Source organism: Oncorhynchus gorbuscha, linkage group LG26 (genome assembly GCF_021184085.1).
Source record: "Oncorhynchus gorbuscha isolate QuinsamMale2020 ecotype Even-year linkage group LG26, OgorEven_v1.0, whole genome shotgun sequence".
In the NCBI taxonomy this organism is placed as follows: Eukaryota; Metazoa; Chordata; class Actinopteri; order Salmoniformes; family Salmonidae; genus Oncorhynchus; species Oncorhynchus gorbuscha.
In genome coordinates, this window is record NC_060198.1 from 42,961,895 (window position 1) to 42,981,564 (window position 19,670).

The 19,670-nt window shown below is 42.7% G+C and overlaps 1 protein-coding gene across 4 annotated transcripts in view; it reads right to left on the reverse strand.

The window, feature by feature from the left end:
- Positions 1-228: 228 nt before the first annotated feature.
- The window catches only part of LOC124015610 (adhesion G protein-coupled receptor L1-like), a 278,324-nt gene continuing 258,882 nt past the window's right edge, over positions 229-19,670 (reverse strand). For all 4 annotated transcript variants that reach the window (XM_046330967.1, XM_046330966.1, XM_046330965.1 and 1 more), the window contains 5 exons: positions 15,651-15,806; positions 14,932-15,028; positions 10,244-10,366; positions 3,408-3,425; positions 229-3,260 (listed from right to left, as the gene is read on the reverse strand). In XM_046330967.1, the coding sequence (XP_046186923.1) occupies positions 2,335-3,260; positions 3,408-3,425; positions 10,244-10,366; positions 14,932-15,028; positions 15,651-15,806 (1,320 nt within the window). In that variant the 3' untranslated portion in view covers positions 229-2,334. The remainder of the gene's footprint in view (positions 3,261-3,407; positions 3,426-10,243; positions 10,367-14,931; positions 15,029-15,650; positions 15,807-19,670) is intronic.

The following is a 19,670-nucleotide window of genomic DNA, read 5'->3' on the forward strand; positions in this document are numbered from 1 at the left end:
AAATAGCTTTTTGAATGTACACACTTACAAAATTCCCACGAATATGGTACATATGCTTGAGCATATCGCACACCCACATGTACACACACACTCTCCTGCACATGTACGCATACACACAAACTCACACACACGCTCTCTCTCTCACTCACACACACACACACACACACACACACACACACACACACACACACACACACACACACACACACACACACACACACACACACACACACACACACACACACACACACACACACACACACACACACACACACACACACACACACACACACACACACACACACACACACACACACACACACACACACACACAAACAGGGAATTCATTGTCACATTAGGCTCTGGAATAATGCTGAAACTATCTGTTAGAAACAGCAAAATGAAAGACGTTTGATAGAAAACAAATGTTATCTGACATGCTAAAACCCATCATAATAAAATTATATCATTTAGTTGTATCTAGTATATAACCTTTCAAACAATACATTACTGACCAAAATCACATTATGGCTGCTGCCCTTGTACCACAATGCATTGGAACGCCCGTGATGAGGCACAGTATGACATGTTATTATGACATCTATCCCCCCTCCCCCCGCCCACACAGCACTTCCTGTCTGGGAATGTCAAAGGTCAAACATTAACAACATGTAATGGATTATATTACATAAAATTGTGCCAGGACTTTTTTTTGAAACGTTTTTATTTGTATGCAAAATCTACCACCCATCATACTCTTTCTCTCTCTCTCTGTTTTTCTGTTCGAGAGATTTTCACTGAATGGCACAGCACTAGTTATGAGTCAAGAGAACGACAGTGAGAGAGCAAGATAACGACGGGCAGAGAGATCGAGTGCATCATTCAGATCACAAACTCCAAAACATTTTCTTTTTTTCTTTTGTTGTTTTGTTGCAGTACAAGAAGTCCGTTTTTAGTATTTCTTACTTTTTTGTTGCTTTTCTTCATCCGGTTTCTGTATTTACACGGTAGGAGTAGAGTAAGTACTGTAGTTTGTGTGGTTCATATGTACAGGGTTAGACTTGCGTAACGGCTGAAGTGGTTCCAATATTTAGAGTCCATTCTGTCACAACCACACATAGGTGACGTGGACACATCCATTGAAGAGGACATCCAGTCTTAAAGGGTGCACAATCTGTCCCGTAACAACCCTCCGGGTGATGCAACAGAAAGTCACCAAGATAACATATTCTTCTTCAAAGTTAGTAAAGCAGACTTTTACTTTTCAAATGTCTGAAGAAAATAACTAAAAAGCCCAAATTTAAAAAAGTCCTTGTCCGTTCCTCGAGTCCTAAAGATCTATCTCTTGACCCCTGACCCTTGACCCCTCAAACAGCCTTCCTGTCCTGTGGTGTACTTCCTAAGTCTCTCCTCTAGTTCTGTACATAAGAGTCAGTTCATAGCAAGCTAAAATAAAGGCAACTACTCTTAGACAGCTCCAACTGCCTTTGTCTGAACAATTGTTCTGGCTTCTTTTTACTCAGATGGAGGGTTGTGTCTGATGTTCAGAAACAAGCACTTCTGTGAGTGAGTGTCTGTGTGTGTGTGTGTGTGTCTGTGTGTGTATGTCTGTGTGTGTATGTCTGTGTGAGTGCGAATGCTCCAGTTTCTGTTCTGGCTGGGAAAATGTATTTTTGGCAACACTGAAGTAGCTTTCAGAGATTTCTTTCCTATGGTATAATAGGCTACTACAGTATATCCCCTGTCTCCACAGCTAACTACGCCGAGCAAATGATGAGTGAACAAAAAGAGAGATGGAACATGAAAAAGGGAAAGAGAAAAGGGAACTAGAAAATGAGACCAATTTCTCGAGAGGAATGTTTGTAGAAATTCAGTGAAATTAAATAAAAATGGACTTTGAACAAAGTTAAGTTGAGAAATATCTGTAGCTCTGTAGGAGTAAGGTATAAGGGGTTTGTTGGATTGGTACATTCAGAGTGCTGGACCTGGCATCTGTCTGCTGCGTGCCATGAGAAAGGGGGATGTTGAAGAGAGAGAAGGAGAGAGCGGGTGAATGTTCCAGAGAAGAACAACTCAGCCATCACTCATCTCCACCAGACAGCGGAGGTTCTCTAGGATAAGACTGTTGCCGTGGAGACAGCTAAACTCTCCTTAAATGTACATTTGCTCGCTCATCTTTCAATACAAATAAAGAGGGGAAAAAAGGCAACCAATCAAGCAGGAAGTGGAGAGGAGCGAGAGAAAGAGAGAGAGGTGGGTTCTGAGGAGGCAACCAGCCAGCCTTCCTCCTCATCCTCATCATCTTGGTCCTCGTCCGCATCCTCGCGGTTCCAGTCACAGGCTGGTGACCAGCTGCATCTGTCCATCTCCCTCGCTGTGGGTGGGCTCCTGGCTGAAGTGCCCCTCCCCCTCCCTACTGGGCCTCCTGGGGGGCGGGGCCTGGTAGAAGGTCTGCATGGGTGCTCCTCGAGACCCCAGGGCGGGCCTCCCAGAGCTGTAATAGAGCTCCTCAGGGGGCTGGGCCGAGCGGGGCACCACCTCCAGGGGCTCGGGGCTACTGTCCGGGTAGGGCGAGTCTCGCAGGTTGGTGATGCTGGTGTACAGGGAGTCCCTGGCGGGAGAGTCAGGGCCCTGTCCCCCAGAACCCTGGCCTCCGGCGCTGTGCCCACTGTGGCCGCTGTGGCCCAGGCTCTCTGTGAGGTCAGCCGTGTAGCTCTCTGACTCCTCGGGGTCAGACTGGTAAAGGACAGACTGGGCTCTCTGCAGTAGCAGTGGCTCCTCCAGGGCTTTGTAGAGCAGCTCCACGTCCTGCGGCGTCCTCTGGCGCCCGCCTTCTCTGGATAGGAAGTCCTCGTCGTCGTCCAGGCTGATGCTCGGCTCTGGCACAGTTACTCCCGTGCCTCGGCCTACTCCGCCGTGAGGAGGGCCCCTCGCCAGACTACCACAGACCCTATCCCCGCCCCCAGCTCCTGCCCCACGCAGGTTGTTGTGCACTAGCTCAGAGATGATCATCTTCTCGAAGGCAGCTGCGTCAGACAGGTTGCGCCGTATTCCGTCCCCGCCCAGGGTTTCAGACCCGCGGGGGTTGAGGAGGGGAGGGGGGGCGTCTGCACACCCCATGCCCCCGCCCAGGAAGTCACAGCTGCCCCCGCCACCGCCCACCGGCCCCACGCTGCGGAGGGAGTAGCTGTTGTTGAAGTTACCATTGAGGGGCAGGGTGTCCATACCACATGGTTCACGGGCCTTACACAGAATGTTCTCTGCACAAACACACAGCACACACAACACATAGGGGTTATTAAATAGAATTAGGACTTAAACATTATTATTTGGAGAAAATATAATATTTGTGTAAACACTATAATACACACTGATAGTAACATAAAGGTTTATAGACATGGACATACTTGGGTCACGGAAGGTTCCTGTAGATCCATGGAGAAGCCACAAAGAAAGGAATGAAAAATACTGGTGAGTGAGTCACTTTTACTCCTCCTCTCTCCTCCTCCTCCTCCTCTCTTTCATCACTCTCTCTCTCTCTGTCGCTCTATTTTGCTCTCCCTCTCGCACCCACTCTCTCTACAATCAATAGCTTTTATTGCTATGATAAAGACCAACAAGAGAACACATCAGTCAATAATACCCACAACAAAAGTCAAACCACTCAAACAAATATACAAGTCAATGTATTAGCCAGTAAGAGGCTTTGAAGCCACCGGTCAGCCATTTAGGCATTCTTCAGAAGAAGCAGTCCTCCATAGGAATTCATGGAATTATACAGTATGTTCATTCAATGTTTTAAGGACACAATGACATGTATTTTTAAGTATTTTGATGTTGTAGTGGGGACAGTAATGTCAGAACCAAAATTGATATATATATTTTATTTTATGTTTAGCTCTATAATATAATAAACGTGACAAAAACAAATGTAGACATTAATAAATGCTTTTCCATAGCTTCCCCCAAAAATGTTCACAACGGTGAGGGTGTGCCAAGATGGAGGAGTGGTGGCTTCAAAACAGCGCCTCCTGTTAGTCATCTAGTGTAAATCATCTATAAATCATTGATAAAGCACAGGCACACAAACGGCCTCATAAACACACAACTTGTAGTTTTTACATGATAATCCACCATCATTTACACCACACACACACACACACACACACACACACACACACACACACACACACAAACACACAAACCACTGTAGTATATTCTGCTGTCTGTGAGCCTGTGATTCAGTACATCCATAATGCATGCACCACCATCTCATAAAGTAGCAGAAATGCTTATTCTACGACGCGCATTCAACACACCAAAATATGTTGTGATTTTCCTCCCAAATTGCCATCACAGGGTGATCGCATTGAAATAAGAGGCATGGCGAGGCATGGCTTCCCTAAGCAAATCCGCGTTAGACTGCGGTTCGGTGTGGATTTAATTTTTAATGCGTGGTATGATTTTAATCAAGACTCGTCGGCTGTTGCTATGGCGGTGGTGGAAGGGCTAATTAGACATTCTAATGAAGTACACTTCCTACTTCCTCTCCGGGTTCTAAAAATGTCCCTGCCACTGCTGAGCCGGACCCCGTGGCCGTCAGGCTGTCTGACGCATTGTGTAGAGAGTGTTTAAAATATTAAACAGAGATGCCGTCTACAATTTCAGGCCTCTACTACGACACAACAGGCTGCTACTATAGTAACTCTCTACTGGCTGGCACACTCCCTCTCAGTCAGGCAGGGAGCACACAGATAGAGAGGAGGGAGCACAGAGCGAGTACTCTGGATAGCTCTACTACTTAAGACCTATAGTATTATGAGAGTCCTCTGGATAGCGCCCCCATTTAAGACCTATAGTAATATGAGAGTCCTCTGGATAGCACCTCTACTTAAGACCTACAGTAATATGAGAGTCCTCTGGATAGCACCTCTACTTAAGACCTACAGTACTATGAGAGTACTCTGGATAGCACCTCTACTTAAGACCTATAGTAATATGAGAGTCCTCTGGATAGCGCCTCTACTTAAGACCTACAGTATTATGAGAGTCCTCTGGATAGCACCTCTACTTAAGACCTACAGTACTATGAGAGTACTCTGGATAGCACCTCTACTTAAGACCTATAGTAATATGAGAGTCCTCTGGATAGCGCCTCTACTTAAGACCTACAGTAATATGAGAGTCCTCTGGATAGCACCTCTACTTAAGACCTATAGTAATATGAGAGTCCTCTGGATAGCACCTCTACTTAAGACCTATAGTAATATGAGAGTCCTCTGGATAGCACCTCTACTTAAGACCTACAGTACTATGAGAGTCCTCTGGATAGCGCCTCTACTTAAGACCTACAGTATTATGAGGGTCCTCTGGATAGCTCTACTACTTAAGACCTACAGTACTATGAGAGTACTCTGGATAGCTCTACTACTTAAGACCTACAGTACTATGAGAGTACTCTGGATAGCGCCTCTACTTAAGACCTACAGTTATATGAGAGTCCTCTGGATAGCGCCTCCATTTAAGACCTATAGTAATATGAGAGTACACTGGATAGCGCCTCCATTTAAGACCTATAGTAATATGAGAGTCCTCTGGATAGCACCTCTACTTAAGACCTACAGTACTATGAGAGTACTCTGGATAGTGCCTCTACTTAAGACCTACAGTACTATGAGAGTACTCTGGATAGCTCTACTACTTAAGACCTACAGTTATATGAGAGTACTCTGGATAGTGCCTCTACTTAAGACCTACAGTACTATGAGAGTACACTGGATAGCTCTACTACTTAAGACCTATAGTATTATGAGAGTACTCTGGATAGCGCCTCTACTTAAGACCTACAGTACTATGAGAGTACACTGGATAGCTCTACTACTTAAGACCTACAGTACTATGAGAGTACTCTGGATAGCTCTACTACTTAAGACCTACAGTACTATGAGAGTACTCTGGATAACTCTACTACTTAAGACCTACAGGACTATGAGAGTACTCTGGATAGCTCTACTACTTAAGACCTACAGTACTATGAGAGTACTCTGGATAGTGCCTCTACTTAAGACCTATAGTATTATGAGAGTACTCTGGATAGCGCCTCTACTTAAGACCTATAGTACTATGAGAGTACTCTGGATAGCTCTACTACTTAAGACCTATAGTACTATGAGAGTACTCTGGATAGCTCTACTACTTAAGACCTACAGTACTATGAGAGTACTCTGGATAGCTCTACTACTTAAGACCTACAGTACTATGAGAGTACTCTGGATAGTGCCTCTACTTAAGACCTATAGCATTATGAGAGTACTCTGGATAGCGCCTCTACTTAAAACCTACAGTACTATGAGAGTACACTGGATAGCTCTACTACTTAAGACCTACAGTACTATGAGAGTACTCTGGATAGCTCTACTACTTAAGACCTACAGTACTATGAGAGTACTCTGGATAGCTCTACTACTTAAGACCTACAGTACTATGAGAGTACTCTGGATAGCTCTACTACTTAAGACCTACAGTTATATGAGAGTACTCTGGATAGTGCCTCTACTTATGACCTATAGTATTATGAGAGTACTCTGGATAGCGCCTCTACTTAAGACCTACAGTACTATGAGAGTACACTGGATAGCTCTACTACTTAAGACCTACAGTACTATGAGAGTATTCTAGATAGCTCTACTACTTAAGACCTACAGTACTATGAGAGTACTCTGGATAGTGCCTCTACTTAAGACCTATAGTATTATGAGAGTACTCTGGATAGCGCCTCTACTTAAGACCTACAGTACTATGAGAGTTCACTGGATAGCTCTACTACTTAAGACCTACAGTACTATGAGAGTACTCTGGATAGCTCTAGTACTTAAGACCTACAGTTATATGAGAGTACTCTGGATAGTGCCTCTACTTAAGACCTATAGTATTATGAGAGTACTCTGGATAGCGCCTCTACTTAAGACCTACAGTACTATGAGAGTACACTGGATAGCTCTACTACTTAAGACCTACAGTACTATGAGAGTACTCTGGATAGCTCTACTACTTAAGACCTACAGTACTATGAGAGTACTCTGGATAGCTCTACTACTTAAGACCTACAGTACTATGAGAGTACTCTGGATAGCTCTACTACTTAAGACCTACAGTTATATGAGAGTACTCTGGATAGTGCCTCTACTTAAGACCTATAGTATTATGAGAGTACTCTGGATAGCTCTACTACTTAAGACCTACAGTACTATGAGAGTACAGTGGATAGCTCTACTACTTAAGACCTACAGTACTATGAGAGTACTCTGGATAGCTCTACTACTTAAGACCTACAGTAATATGAGAGTACTCTGGATAGTCCCCCTACTTAAGACCTACAGTACTATGAGAGTACTCTGGATAGTGCCTCTACTTAAGACCTACAGTATTATGAGAGTACTCTGCATAGCGCCTCTACTTAAGACCTACAGTACTATGTATGAGAGTACACTGGATAGCTCTACTACTTAAGTCCTACAGTACTATGAGAGTACTCTGGTTAGCGCCTCTACTTAAGACCTACAGTATTATGAGAGTATGATGGATAGCTCTACTGTAAAAATAGGGAATACAAAGTAGGACTACTACCTAAGGGCTACTGCCAGAAGATCTATCTAGTATACTGCAATTGAAGTCGGAGGTTTACATACACCTTAGCCAAATACATTTAATCGTAGTAAAAATTCCCTGTATTAGGTCAATTAGGATCCAAGCTTTATTTTAAGAATGTGAAATGTCAGAACAATAATAGAGAAAATGATTTATTTCAGGTTCTATTTCTTTCATCACATTCCCATTGGGTAAGAAGTTAACATACACTCAGTTAGTATTTGGTAGCATTGCCTTTAAATGGTTTAACTTGGGTCAACCATTTCGGGTAGCCTTCCACAAGCTTCCCACCACAAGTTGGGTGAATTTTGGCCCATTCGTCCTGACAGAGCAGGTTTAACTGAGTCAGGTTTGTTGGCCTCCTTACTCGCACACGCTTTTCAGGTCTGTCCACACATTTTCTATCGGGTGGAGGTTAGGGCTTTGTGATGGCCACTCCAATACCTTGACTTTGTTGTCCTTAAGCCATATTGCCAAAACTTTGGAAGTATGCTTGGGGTCATTGTCCATTTGGAAGACCCATTTGCGACCAAGCTTTAACTTCTTGACTGATGTCTTGAGATGTTGCTTCAATATATCCACATAATTTTCCTACCTCGTGATGCATCTATTTTGTGAAGTGCACCAGTCCCTCCTTCAGCAAAGCACCGCCACAACATGATGCTGCCAGCCCTGTGCTTCACGGTTGGGATGGTGATCTTTGGCTTGCAAGCCTCCCCCTTTTTCCTCCAAACATAACGATGGTCATTATGGCCAAACAATTCTATTTTTGTTTCATTAGACCAGAGGACATTTATCCAAGAAGTACCATCTTCGTCCCCATATGCAGTTGCAAACCGTAGTCTGGCTGTTTTTAATGGCGGTTTTGGAGCAGTGGCTTCTTCCTTGCTGAGTGGCCTTTCAGGTTATGTCGATATAGGACTTGTTTTACTGTTGATATAGATACTTTTGCACTGAGTTTAAAGGTAGGCCTTATAATACATCCATACCTCCAAATGAAATCAGAAACTTCTAAAGCCATGACAGAATTTTCTGGAATTTTCCAAGCTGTTTAAAGGCACAGTCAACTTAGTGTATGTAAACTTCTAACCCACTGGAATTGTGATACAGTGAATTATAAGTGAAATAAGCTGTCTGTAAACAATTGTTGTAAAAATTAATTGTGTCATGCACATTTCTAAAACTAGTTTGTTAATTAACAAAAAATTTGTGGAGTGGTTGAAAAATGAGTTTTAGTAACTCCAACCTAAGTGTATCTAAACTTTCGACTTCAACAGTATATACACTGAGTGTACAAAACATTAAGGACACATTCCTAATATTGAGTTCCAAACCGATGCGCCTGGCACCTACTACCATACCCCGTTCAAAGGCACCTACTACCATACCCCGTTCAAAGGCACCTACTACCATACCCCGTTCAAAGGCACCTACTTTCAGACTCCATTCAAAGGCACCTACTACCATACCCCGTTCAAAGGCCCCTACTATCAGACCCCGTTCAAATGCACCTACTATCAGACCCCGTTCAAAGGCCACTACTATCAGACCCCGTTCAAAGGCACCTACTATCAGACCCCGTTCAAATGCACCTACTATCAGACCCCGTTCAAAGGCCCCTACTATCAGACCCCGTTCAAAGGCACCTACTATCAGACCCCGTTCAAAGGCCCCTACTATCAGACCCCGTTCAAAGGCCCCTACTATCAGACCCCGTTCAAAGGCACCTACTATCAGACACCGTTCAAAGGCCCCTACTATCAGACCCCGTTTCAAAGGCCCCTACTATCAGACCCCGTTTCAAAGGCCCCTACTATCAGACCCCGTTCAAAGGCACTTACATCTTTTGTCTTGCCCATTCACCCTCTGAAAGGTCCACATACATAATCCATGTCTCTATTGTCTCACGGCTTAAACATCCTTCTTTAATCGATCTCCTCCCCGTCATCTACACTGATTGAAGTGGATTTAACAACTGACATCAATAAGGGATCATATCTTTCACCTGGATTCACCTGGTCAGTCTATGTCATGGAAAGAGCAGGTGTTCTTAATGTTTTGTACACTCAGTGTATTTCTAGTATCTAAGTCTTACAATCAAAATGCTCCATAAACCCGAACAACTCAGATACATGAATCTGAATGGTCCAGTGTCCCAATCACTCTAGCCACCGCTGTCTGCTGCTGTTCTCAGTGAATTATCACAGCATTACAACTGTATGTGACACATTTACTCTGGGGAGAGTCTGAGAAGGGAAGCTGTCCCCAAGATTTCTCCTTTAGTCACAGATGAAGCTTTACTTCTAATCAATTCCTGCTTCTTCATATCAACAAGGCAGGATTAGAGACCTGGCCAGATGGCTAGGCAGTTGGCACGGCTTTCTCTCTCTCTACTGCTGAATCCGTCTGACAGATACATACACTCACCGCCAGTGAAACAGACACACACTTTTCCCATCCTCCACACACAATGAGGCATAAAAAGACTAACAGACAGAAAAATATTTAGATGCAAAAAATAAGAAAATATGTTTGCATAATATGCAGAAGCACACGCACTACGGACATACACACACACACACTAAGGTTTACTTACCGGTGGAGTTGAAGACCCCAGGAGAAGGGGGAGTGAAGCTCTCAGCTAATAGGGTGTTGTAGGGAGAGGTGCCGGTACGGGTCTGTAACACTGGGTTGGTCAGGAGGTGGTTTCCCATGGTGGCTAAGAGAAAGAGACAAAACATCATAAACATCTACTTTACCATAACCATCTACTTTACCATAAATATCTACTTTACCATAACCATCTACTTTACCATAAACATCTACTTTACCATAACCATCTACTTTACCATAAACATCTACTTTACCATAACCATCTACTTTACCATAACCATCTACTTTACCATAAACATCTACTTTACCATAACCATCTACTTTACCATAACCATCTACTTTACCATAACCATCTACTTTACCATAAACATCTACTTTACCATAACCATCTACTTTACCATAAACATCTACTTTACCATAACCATCTACTTTACCATAACCATCTACTTTACCATAACCATCTACTTTACCATAACCATCTACTTTACCATAACCATACTTTACCATAACCATCTACTTTACCATAAATATCTACTTTACCATAACCATCTACTTTACCATAAACATCTACTTTACCATAACCATCTACTTTACCATAACCATCTACTTTACCATAACCATCTACTTTACCATAAACATCTACTTTACCATAACCATCTACTTTACCATAAACATCTACTTTACCATAACCATCTACTTTACCATAACCATCTACTTTACCATAACCATCTACTTTACCATAACCATCTACTTTACCATAACCATACTTTACCATAACCATCTACTTTAAATATAAATATCTACTTTACCATAACCATCTACTTTACCATAACCATCTACTTTACCATAACCATCTACTTTACCATAACCATCTACTTTACCATAACCATACTTTACCATAACCATCTACTTTACCATAAATATCTACTTTACCATAACCATCTACTTTACCATAAATATCTACTTTACCATAACCATCTACTTTACCATAAATATCTACTTTACCATAAATATCTACTTTACCATAACCATCTACTTTACCATAAATATCTACTTTACCATAACCATCTACTTTACCATAAATATCTACTTTACCATAACCATCTACTTTACCATAAATATCTACTTTACCATAAATATCTACTTTACCATAAATATCTACTTTACCATAACCATCTACTTTACCATAAATATCTACTTTACCATAACCATCTACTTTACCATAACCATCTACTTTACCATAACCATCTACTTTACCATAACCATCTACTTTACCATAACCATACTTTACCATAACCATCTACTTTACCATAAATATCTACTTTACCATAACCATCTACTTTACCATAACCATCTACTTTACCATAACCATCTACTTTACCATAACCATCTACTTTACCATAACCATCTACTTTACCATAACCATCTACTTTACCATAACCATCTACTTTACCATAACCATCTACTTTACCATAACCATCTACTTTACCATAAACATCTACTTTACCATAAATATCTACTTTACCATAACCATCTACTTTACCATAAATATCTACTTTACCATAACCATCTACTTTACCATAACCATCTACTTTACCATAACCATCTACTTTACCATAAATATCTACTTTACCATAACCATCTACTTTACCATAACCATCTACTTTACCATAACCATCTAATATCTTTTACCATAACCATCTACTTTACCATAACCATCTACTTTACCATAACCATCTACTTTACCATAACCATCTACTTTACCATAACCATCTACTTTACCATAAACATCTACTTTACCATAACCATCTACTTTACCATAACCATCTACTTTACCATAAACATCTACTTTACCATAACCATCTACTTTACCATAACCATCTACTTTACCATAACCATCTACTTCACCATAAACATCTACTTTACCATAAACATCTACTTTACCATAAACATATTTTTAGGTTTGTTTTGGTATATTAACAACATTTTATATGATAATACAAAAATATAACAGACAATATAATTAGAGGCACTATAAATGTCATAACAATGCCTCAAAATATAATACATAATGAATATTACACATAATACACCATTAACATTATACATAATACATAATGAATATTACACATAATACACCATTAACATTATACATAGTAATACAGGCCATTGACAGGTTATTCAAAAAGATGTTGAATTCCTATTCAAATCGATTGACAGTAATGTTCTACAGAGTAATGTATTTGACAGGACACCCCTGAATGTGTTTACCTTGCTATTGTAACCTTTGAGTAAAATACATTTCCTGCGGAAAGGTGCTGTTTGCAGGCAGCGTTGCCATTTGGAATATTGTTCTGTATCTCACCACGTAGTCGTTGGGGGAATACTAATGCATATCATTACGTAGTCAGAGAGTGCAGTCATTGAAACACAGTTCATTTCACAGTGAAATGCGAATGCCACCTTTAGACAAATATCATTCAAAGAAATTGAACATTGAGAATGTTCCATAATGACCATGTATGGCTTCAGCCCCAGGCGGTCGAATAGAAATGCCATGAAATTAAAAATAGGACAGCATGACGGAGAGTGGTCTAAGGCCATGTGCAACCATCAGGTCTCAACCAAACCATTCATCACAGAGACAATGAGAAAGACAGAAATTCACAGAGAGAATTTCACACTAAAACACTCACATTCTTTCATTTCTTTGTTAGTTCGTTCACCCATCAACTCCCTCATTCAACTCACTCTCCAATTCTTTCTCCTGCTCTCTACCTTACCCACACAGTCACTCTTTTATCCCCTCTCTCATTCTCTCTCTCTCTCTCGCTCTCTTGTCCCTGTCTCTCTCCACACCAAATTACTCAGGATTAGCTGTCCAGAAACACCTGGAAAGAATATCCTGTCGACAATTTAAAAACAACAATTTTTAAGTGTTGGAGAGAGAAAGTAGGGCAGGCACTGGGAAGCTTCATTCAGAGAGGAGGAAGCCGCATCACGCCTTGTCTCCTGGACAGATCACTATTGTCTGAAGAGAAACAAGTTGATAAAGAAGTTAAGTGGGGAAATCAAAGAGATAAGAGATGCCAGCGATAACAACGAAGACAGCGGCTCTCGCCGAGATTCGTCCCATTTAATTATTGCTCCATGATAGCGTCTCTCCTTCTCTTTACTTCTCGCCTTCTCTCTGTCTCTCGAATGGCGCGGCCATCTTTCGCTTTCTGCCAACAATGACAAACATTTGTCAAACGCTTGGGAAGAGAAAGGACTTCGCACTTGGCAGCGCCTTTGTTTAGCGTTTCTCCCTCTAGCTCTATCCCTCCTCAATCCGTCCTCTATCCCTCCTCAATCCGTCCTCTATCCCTCCTCAATCCGTCCTCTATCCCTCCTCAATCCGTCCTCTATCCCTCCTCAATCCGTCCTCTATCCCTCCTCTATCCCTCCTCAATCCCTCCTCAATCCGTCCTCTATCCCTCCTCTATCCCTCCTCTATCCCTCCTCAATCCGTCCTCTATCCCTCCTCTATCCCTCCTCTATCCCTCCTCTATCCCTCCTCTATCCCTCCTCAATCCGTCCTCTATCCCTCCTCTATCCTTCTATCCCTCCTCTATCCCTCCTCTATCCCTCCTCTATCCCTCCTCTATCCCTCCTCTATCCCTCCTTCACCTACCCCTCCTACTCTCTTTATCCCAGCTTCCTCTGTCCCTCACACCCTCCTTCCACTTTCCCTATAAACTGAGTATACAAAACATTAAGAACACCTGCTTTTTCCATGACAGACTGACCAGGTAAATCCAGGTGAAAGCGTATTGATGTCACTTGTTAAATCCACTTTAATCAGTGTAGATGAAGGAGAGGAGACCGGTTAAAGAAGGATTTTTAAGCCTTGAGACATGGATTGTGTATAGGGTACGGTAGCATGTGCCAGGTGCACCGGTTTGTGTCAAGAACTGCAATGCTGCTGGATTTTTCACGCTCAACAGTTTGCCGTGTTTATCAAGAATGGTCCACCACCCAATGGACCTCCAGCCAACTTGACACAACGGTGGAAAGCATTGGAGTCAACATGGGCCAGCATCCCTGTGGAACGCTTTCAACACCTTGCAGAGTGGATATTGGGAAGGTGTTTCTAATGTTTGGTATACTCAGTGTATACTTTTTCCTCCGTGAAGTCAGTTCCAGGAAAGCGAATCTCCTTCCCCTCCCCTCCTCTCTTCTTACTCTCTCCTCCTCTCCTCGCACCCCCTCCCTCACTTGTTCCTGTCACTCTCTTCAATAAGACTAATTACCCCCAGCCAGCTCGTACGCTAATCAGTTCATTAAAAACAAAATGGATGAAATTAACATAAAGAGTGACGGTTGATTTAGCGACTACCTCTTTGTCATCATCAACTCTTCCCTCCCTCCCAGATAATTCTGATCCCCATGACGATGGCTGCCACGGCGACGGTATGCCACCGGCTGCTCAGGCTATTGCTCGTGTCAATGTACACAGGCTCCTCTTCCTCATTCTCTGTCTCTGACAGTAGACTCAGTGGTGCTCCTACTTCGTTCTGCCTGTCTGTCTGTCTGTCTGTCAGTTCTGATGAGCCTACCATAGAGGTGTGCGTGATTGGAGAGGGGGACAGCAGGGGGTTAGAGGGGGGTTAAGGGGGTGGGGAGTCTCACCACGGTTGAGTGAAGGAGTACTGTTGATGTCTCCCGCCATGAAGGAAGATTCCGTCTGCTTCCGAACCGTGTCGTTCCACATCCTGCGGATCCGACTCTGGAACGCCGGAGAAGAGAAGCACACAGTGAAGCAAAACAAGGGAGACAGACAAGAATTAACAAGATAGACAGACAGGAATTAACAAGACAGACAGACAGATAGATAGACAGACAGGAATAAACAATATGATATGATATTGTCACTATGTGAGGCTGGAACACTGCCAAGCTTGCATGGATCTGTCTAAAACTATCACGCAAACACATACATGCTACCAGAGATACATGAAGTAAATAAGCTCACGCAGTCGGCATACTAACATAAACAAGTTAATGCACGCAGATAAACAACATCAGATTGAGACGTGGTAGATCCAAATAGAGATGAAGGTTTCTGATTAGATTTGTGAAGCGTGTGATAGCCGGCATGTCAACTGTAGACTGAGAGTGTATGGTGTGTGTGTGTTTAGAGTGTTGTCAAAGAGAATTAGGTATGGGACAGGCCTACACTTTGTAGATTGGTGCCTGTAATCTGTGGGTTTGTGTATGGCATGATGTGGCCTGTGTGTGCACCCATGTAGTCCCTTAGAGTCTGTGCGTGTATGCATGCGTGCACACGTGTTTGTGTGGTGTGTATGTGTTTGTGGTGTCTGTGCGTGTGTGTATGTCCGTTCACTGACCTGTCTGTGTGCGGCAGCGTGGCGGGCCTGGTTGCCAGTGTAGTAGCGGTTGTTGGCACGCAGGGCAGAGTTCTTCAGGGAGCCGTGGGAGCTGGTGGTGGAGGTACGGCTGCAGCAGTACGAGTGACGCAGACACTTACTGTACTCCTTATGCACCTGCATGGAGAGAGAGGGCAAACATGGCTTAGACACACGCATGTAAGCTGTAGACTCGCATACATACACACTAGTGGTGCGCGAGTCGGCTGTTTATTCACCAGCACCTGCCCATAACTGCTAATAACTCATCCTCAACTGCCCAACTATATGTGATAAAGTGAAAATCTGTACCGGAACCGCTAATATAGAAAATGTGCAGTAGGCTACAGTCAAAGATGGCGGAACGATTTTTTGACAGGGGATGCAAGACTTTTCTGTTGTTGTCTGATTTAGATATGTTTCTGCTTCTAATTTTCAACATTTTGGTAGACTATTAGTTAGTCGGGGCGGTAGGGTAGCCTAGTGGTTAGAGTGTTGGACTAGTAACCGAAAGGTTGCAAGTTCATATCCCTGCGCCATCAAGGTACAAATCTGTTGTTCTGTCCCCGGCCTAATTACCCCACGATTCCTAGGCCGTCATTGAAAATAAGACTTTGTTCTTAACTGACTTGCCTAGTTAAATAAAGGTAAAATAAAAAGTAATCTTGTCTATAATTAGATACATGCACCTTCTCTTCTGTCATTATATGTTGCCTTAGAAGACTAAATAAACCATTGCTCACCAGAATAAGATCATAAATTGAATCCTTCAATCTAGTTAATATCGGTAGTGTCATAGGTTTCTTTTTCCTCCTCTGAGGAGGAGTAGTAGAGATCGGACCAATGTGCAGCGTGGTAAGTGTCCATTTTAGTTAATTCAACTGAACGCTAAAGAATACAAAATAACAAAGTGACTGATACAAACGGAAAAACAGAAACAGTCCTGAAATGTAAAAAAAACATTACAACAGGAAACAATCACCCACAACTCAAAAGTGAAACCAGGCTACCTAAGTACGGTTCTCAATCAGGAACAACCAGGCTACCTAAGTACGGTTCTCAATCAGGAACAACCAGGCTACCTAAGTACGGTTCTCAATCAGGAACAACCAGGCTACCTAAGTACGGTTCTCAATCAGGAACAACCAGGCTACCTAAGTACGGTTCTCAATCAGGAACAACCAGGCTACCTAAGTACGGTTCTCAATCAGGAACAACCAGGCTACCTAAGTACGGTTCTCAATCAGGAACAACAAGGCTACCTAAGTACGGTTCTCAATCAGGAACAACCAGGCTACCTAAGTACGGTTCTCAATCAGGAACAACCAGGCTACCTAAGTACGGTTCTCAATCAGGAACAACCAGGCTACCTAAGTACGGTTCTCAATCAGGAACAACCAGGCTACCTAAGTACGGTTCTCAATCAGGAACAACCAGGCTACCTAAGTACGGTTCTCAATCAGGAACAACCAGGCTACCTAAGTACGGTTCTCAATCAGGAACAACCAGGCTACCTAAGTACGGTTCTCAATCAGGAACAACCAGGCTACCTAAGTACGGTTCTCAATCAGGAACAACCAGGCTACCTAAGTACGGTTCTCAATCAGGAACAACCAGGCTACCTAAGTACGGTTCTCAATCAGGAACAACCAGGCTACCTAAGTACGGTTCTCAATCAGGAACAACCAGGCTACCTAAGTACGGTTCTCAATCAGGAATAACCAGGCTACCTAAGTATGGTTCTCAATCAGGGACAACCAGGCTACCTAAGTATGTTTCTCAATCAGGAACAACCAGGCAACCTAAGTATGTTTCTCAATCAGGAACAACCAGGCTACCTAAGTATGTTTCTCAATCAGGGACAACCAGGCAACCTAAGTATGTTTCTCAATCAGGAACAAGCAGGCAACCTAAGTATGTTTCTCAATCAGGAACAACCAGGCTACCTAAGTATGTTTCTCAATCAGGAACAACCAGGCTACCTAAGTATGTTTCTCAAACAGGAACAACCAGGCTACCTAAGTACGGTTCTCAATCAGGAACAACCAGGCTACCTAAGTACGGTTCTCAATCAGGAACAACCAGGCTACCTAAGTACGGTTCTCAATCAGGAACAACCAGGCTACCTAAGTACGGTTCTCAATCAGGAACAACCAGGCTACCTAAGTACGGTTCTCAATCAGGAACAACCAGGCTACCTAAGTACGGTTCTCAATCAGGAACAACCAGGCTACCTAAGTACGGTTCTCAATCAGGAACAACCAGGCTACCTAAGTACGGTTCTCAATCAGGAACAACCAGGCTACCTAAGTACGGTTCTCAATCAGGAACAACCAGGCTACCTAAGTACGGTTCTCAATCAGGAACAACCAGGCTACCTAAGTACGGTTCTCAATCAGGAACAACCAGGCTACCTAAGTATGTTTCGGTTCCCGGTTCTCAACAACCAATTGACAGTTCATCATCTCCACCTCCAGGCTCCTTGTCATGTTTGTCATCAGGAACAACCAGGCTACCTAAGTACGGTCCTCAATCAGGAACAACCAGGCTACCTAAGTACGGTTCTCAATCAGGAACAACCAGGCTACCTAAGTACGGTTCTCAATCAGGAACAACCAGGCTACCTAAGTACGGTTCTCAATCAGGAACAACCAGGCTACCTAAGTACGGTTCTCAATCAGGAACAACCAGGCTACCTAAGTACGGTTCTCAATCAGGAACAACCAGGCTACCTAAGTATGGTTCTCAATCAGGGACAACCAGGCTACCTAAGTATGTTTCTCAATCAGGAACAACCAGGCTACCTAAGTACAGTTCTCAATCAGGAACAACCAGGCTACTTAAGTATGGTTCTCAATCAGGGACAACCAGGCTACCTAAGTATGTTTCTCAATCAGGAACAACCAGGCTACCTAAGTATGTTTCTCAATCAGGAACAACCAGGCTACCTAAGTATGTTTCTCAATCAGGAACAACCAGGCTACCTAAGTATGTGGCTCTGTCTACAAATCTTCCTTTTGACTAATTCATTATCCTGGAGAGGGACAGAGGATCTGTCCCTCTTTTACAATCAGGAACAACCAGGCTACCTAAGTATGTTTCTCAATCAGGAACAACCAGGCTACCTAAGTATGTTTCTCAATCAGGAACAACCAGGCTACCTAAGTATGTTTCTCAATCAGGAACAACAATTGACAGTTCCATCTGATTGAGAACCATACCAGGCCAAACACAGAAATCCCAAATTAAAGAAAAAAGAACATAGACAACCCACCCAACTCACGCCCTGACCATACTAAAACAAAGACATAACAACAGAACTAAGGTCAGAACGTGACAGGTAGGCTAAAGTTCTCTGTCATCTCTGCTTCTTTCGTGGAGGAAAGATGTTTAGGGACCGGGGAGAAAATGTAATAACAAAAAAATGAAGTACATTACCAAATTACATCAGTTTGACCGGTTGTAAGCTGTGAAAACGACCCAACATGTTTCTGTTAATATTTCAGTTCAGCCTGAATGCATATTTTATGTGGTTGAAATACTATCAGCTTTTATGATGTTGATAAAGAGAGCACCTTTGCAGACAGTATCTAACTGCACATTCACATTCTCTCAAGATGCTGAAGGAAATAATATTTCTCCACTCCTGTCCCAGAATCAAAATATAGCCTACATTTGTTGTATCATTTTACTACAAGAAATGCTTAATTCTGATATTCTGATATTAAGACTATGTGAGAGGTTATAGACCTACAGTCAGTGTCCAGATTCCCATTTCCATTTAACCCATCTGAACAGTAGGCTACAGTTCCCTTCTCGTGCCATAGGCCTATTTGAAGTCCTCGTCTTGTGTCTGTTGAATGTGTATAGTGTCTCACAACCATCACACATAACATAGCCAGCACTGCTATCATCCTCTTTTACCACTTCTAATCTTTTCTGGCCTCCCTTCTCTTTATTTACAACTCTCCATTTCACAGCTTTTCTCTTGAATTCAACTCT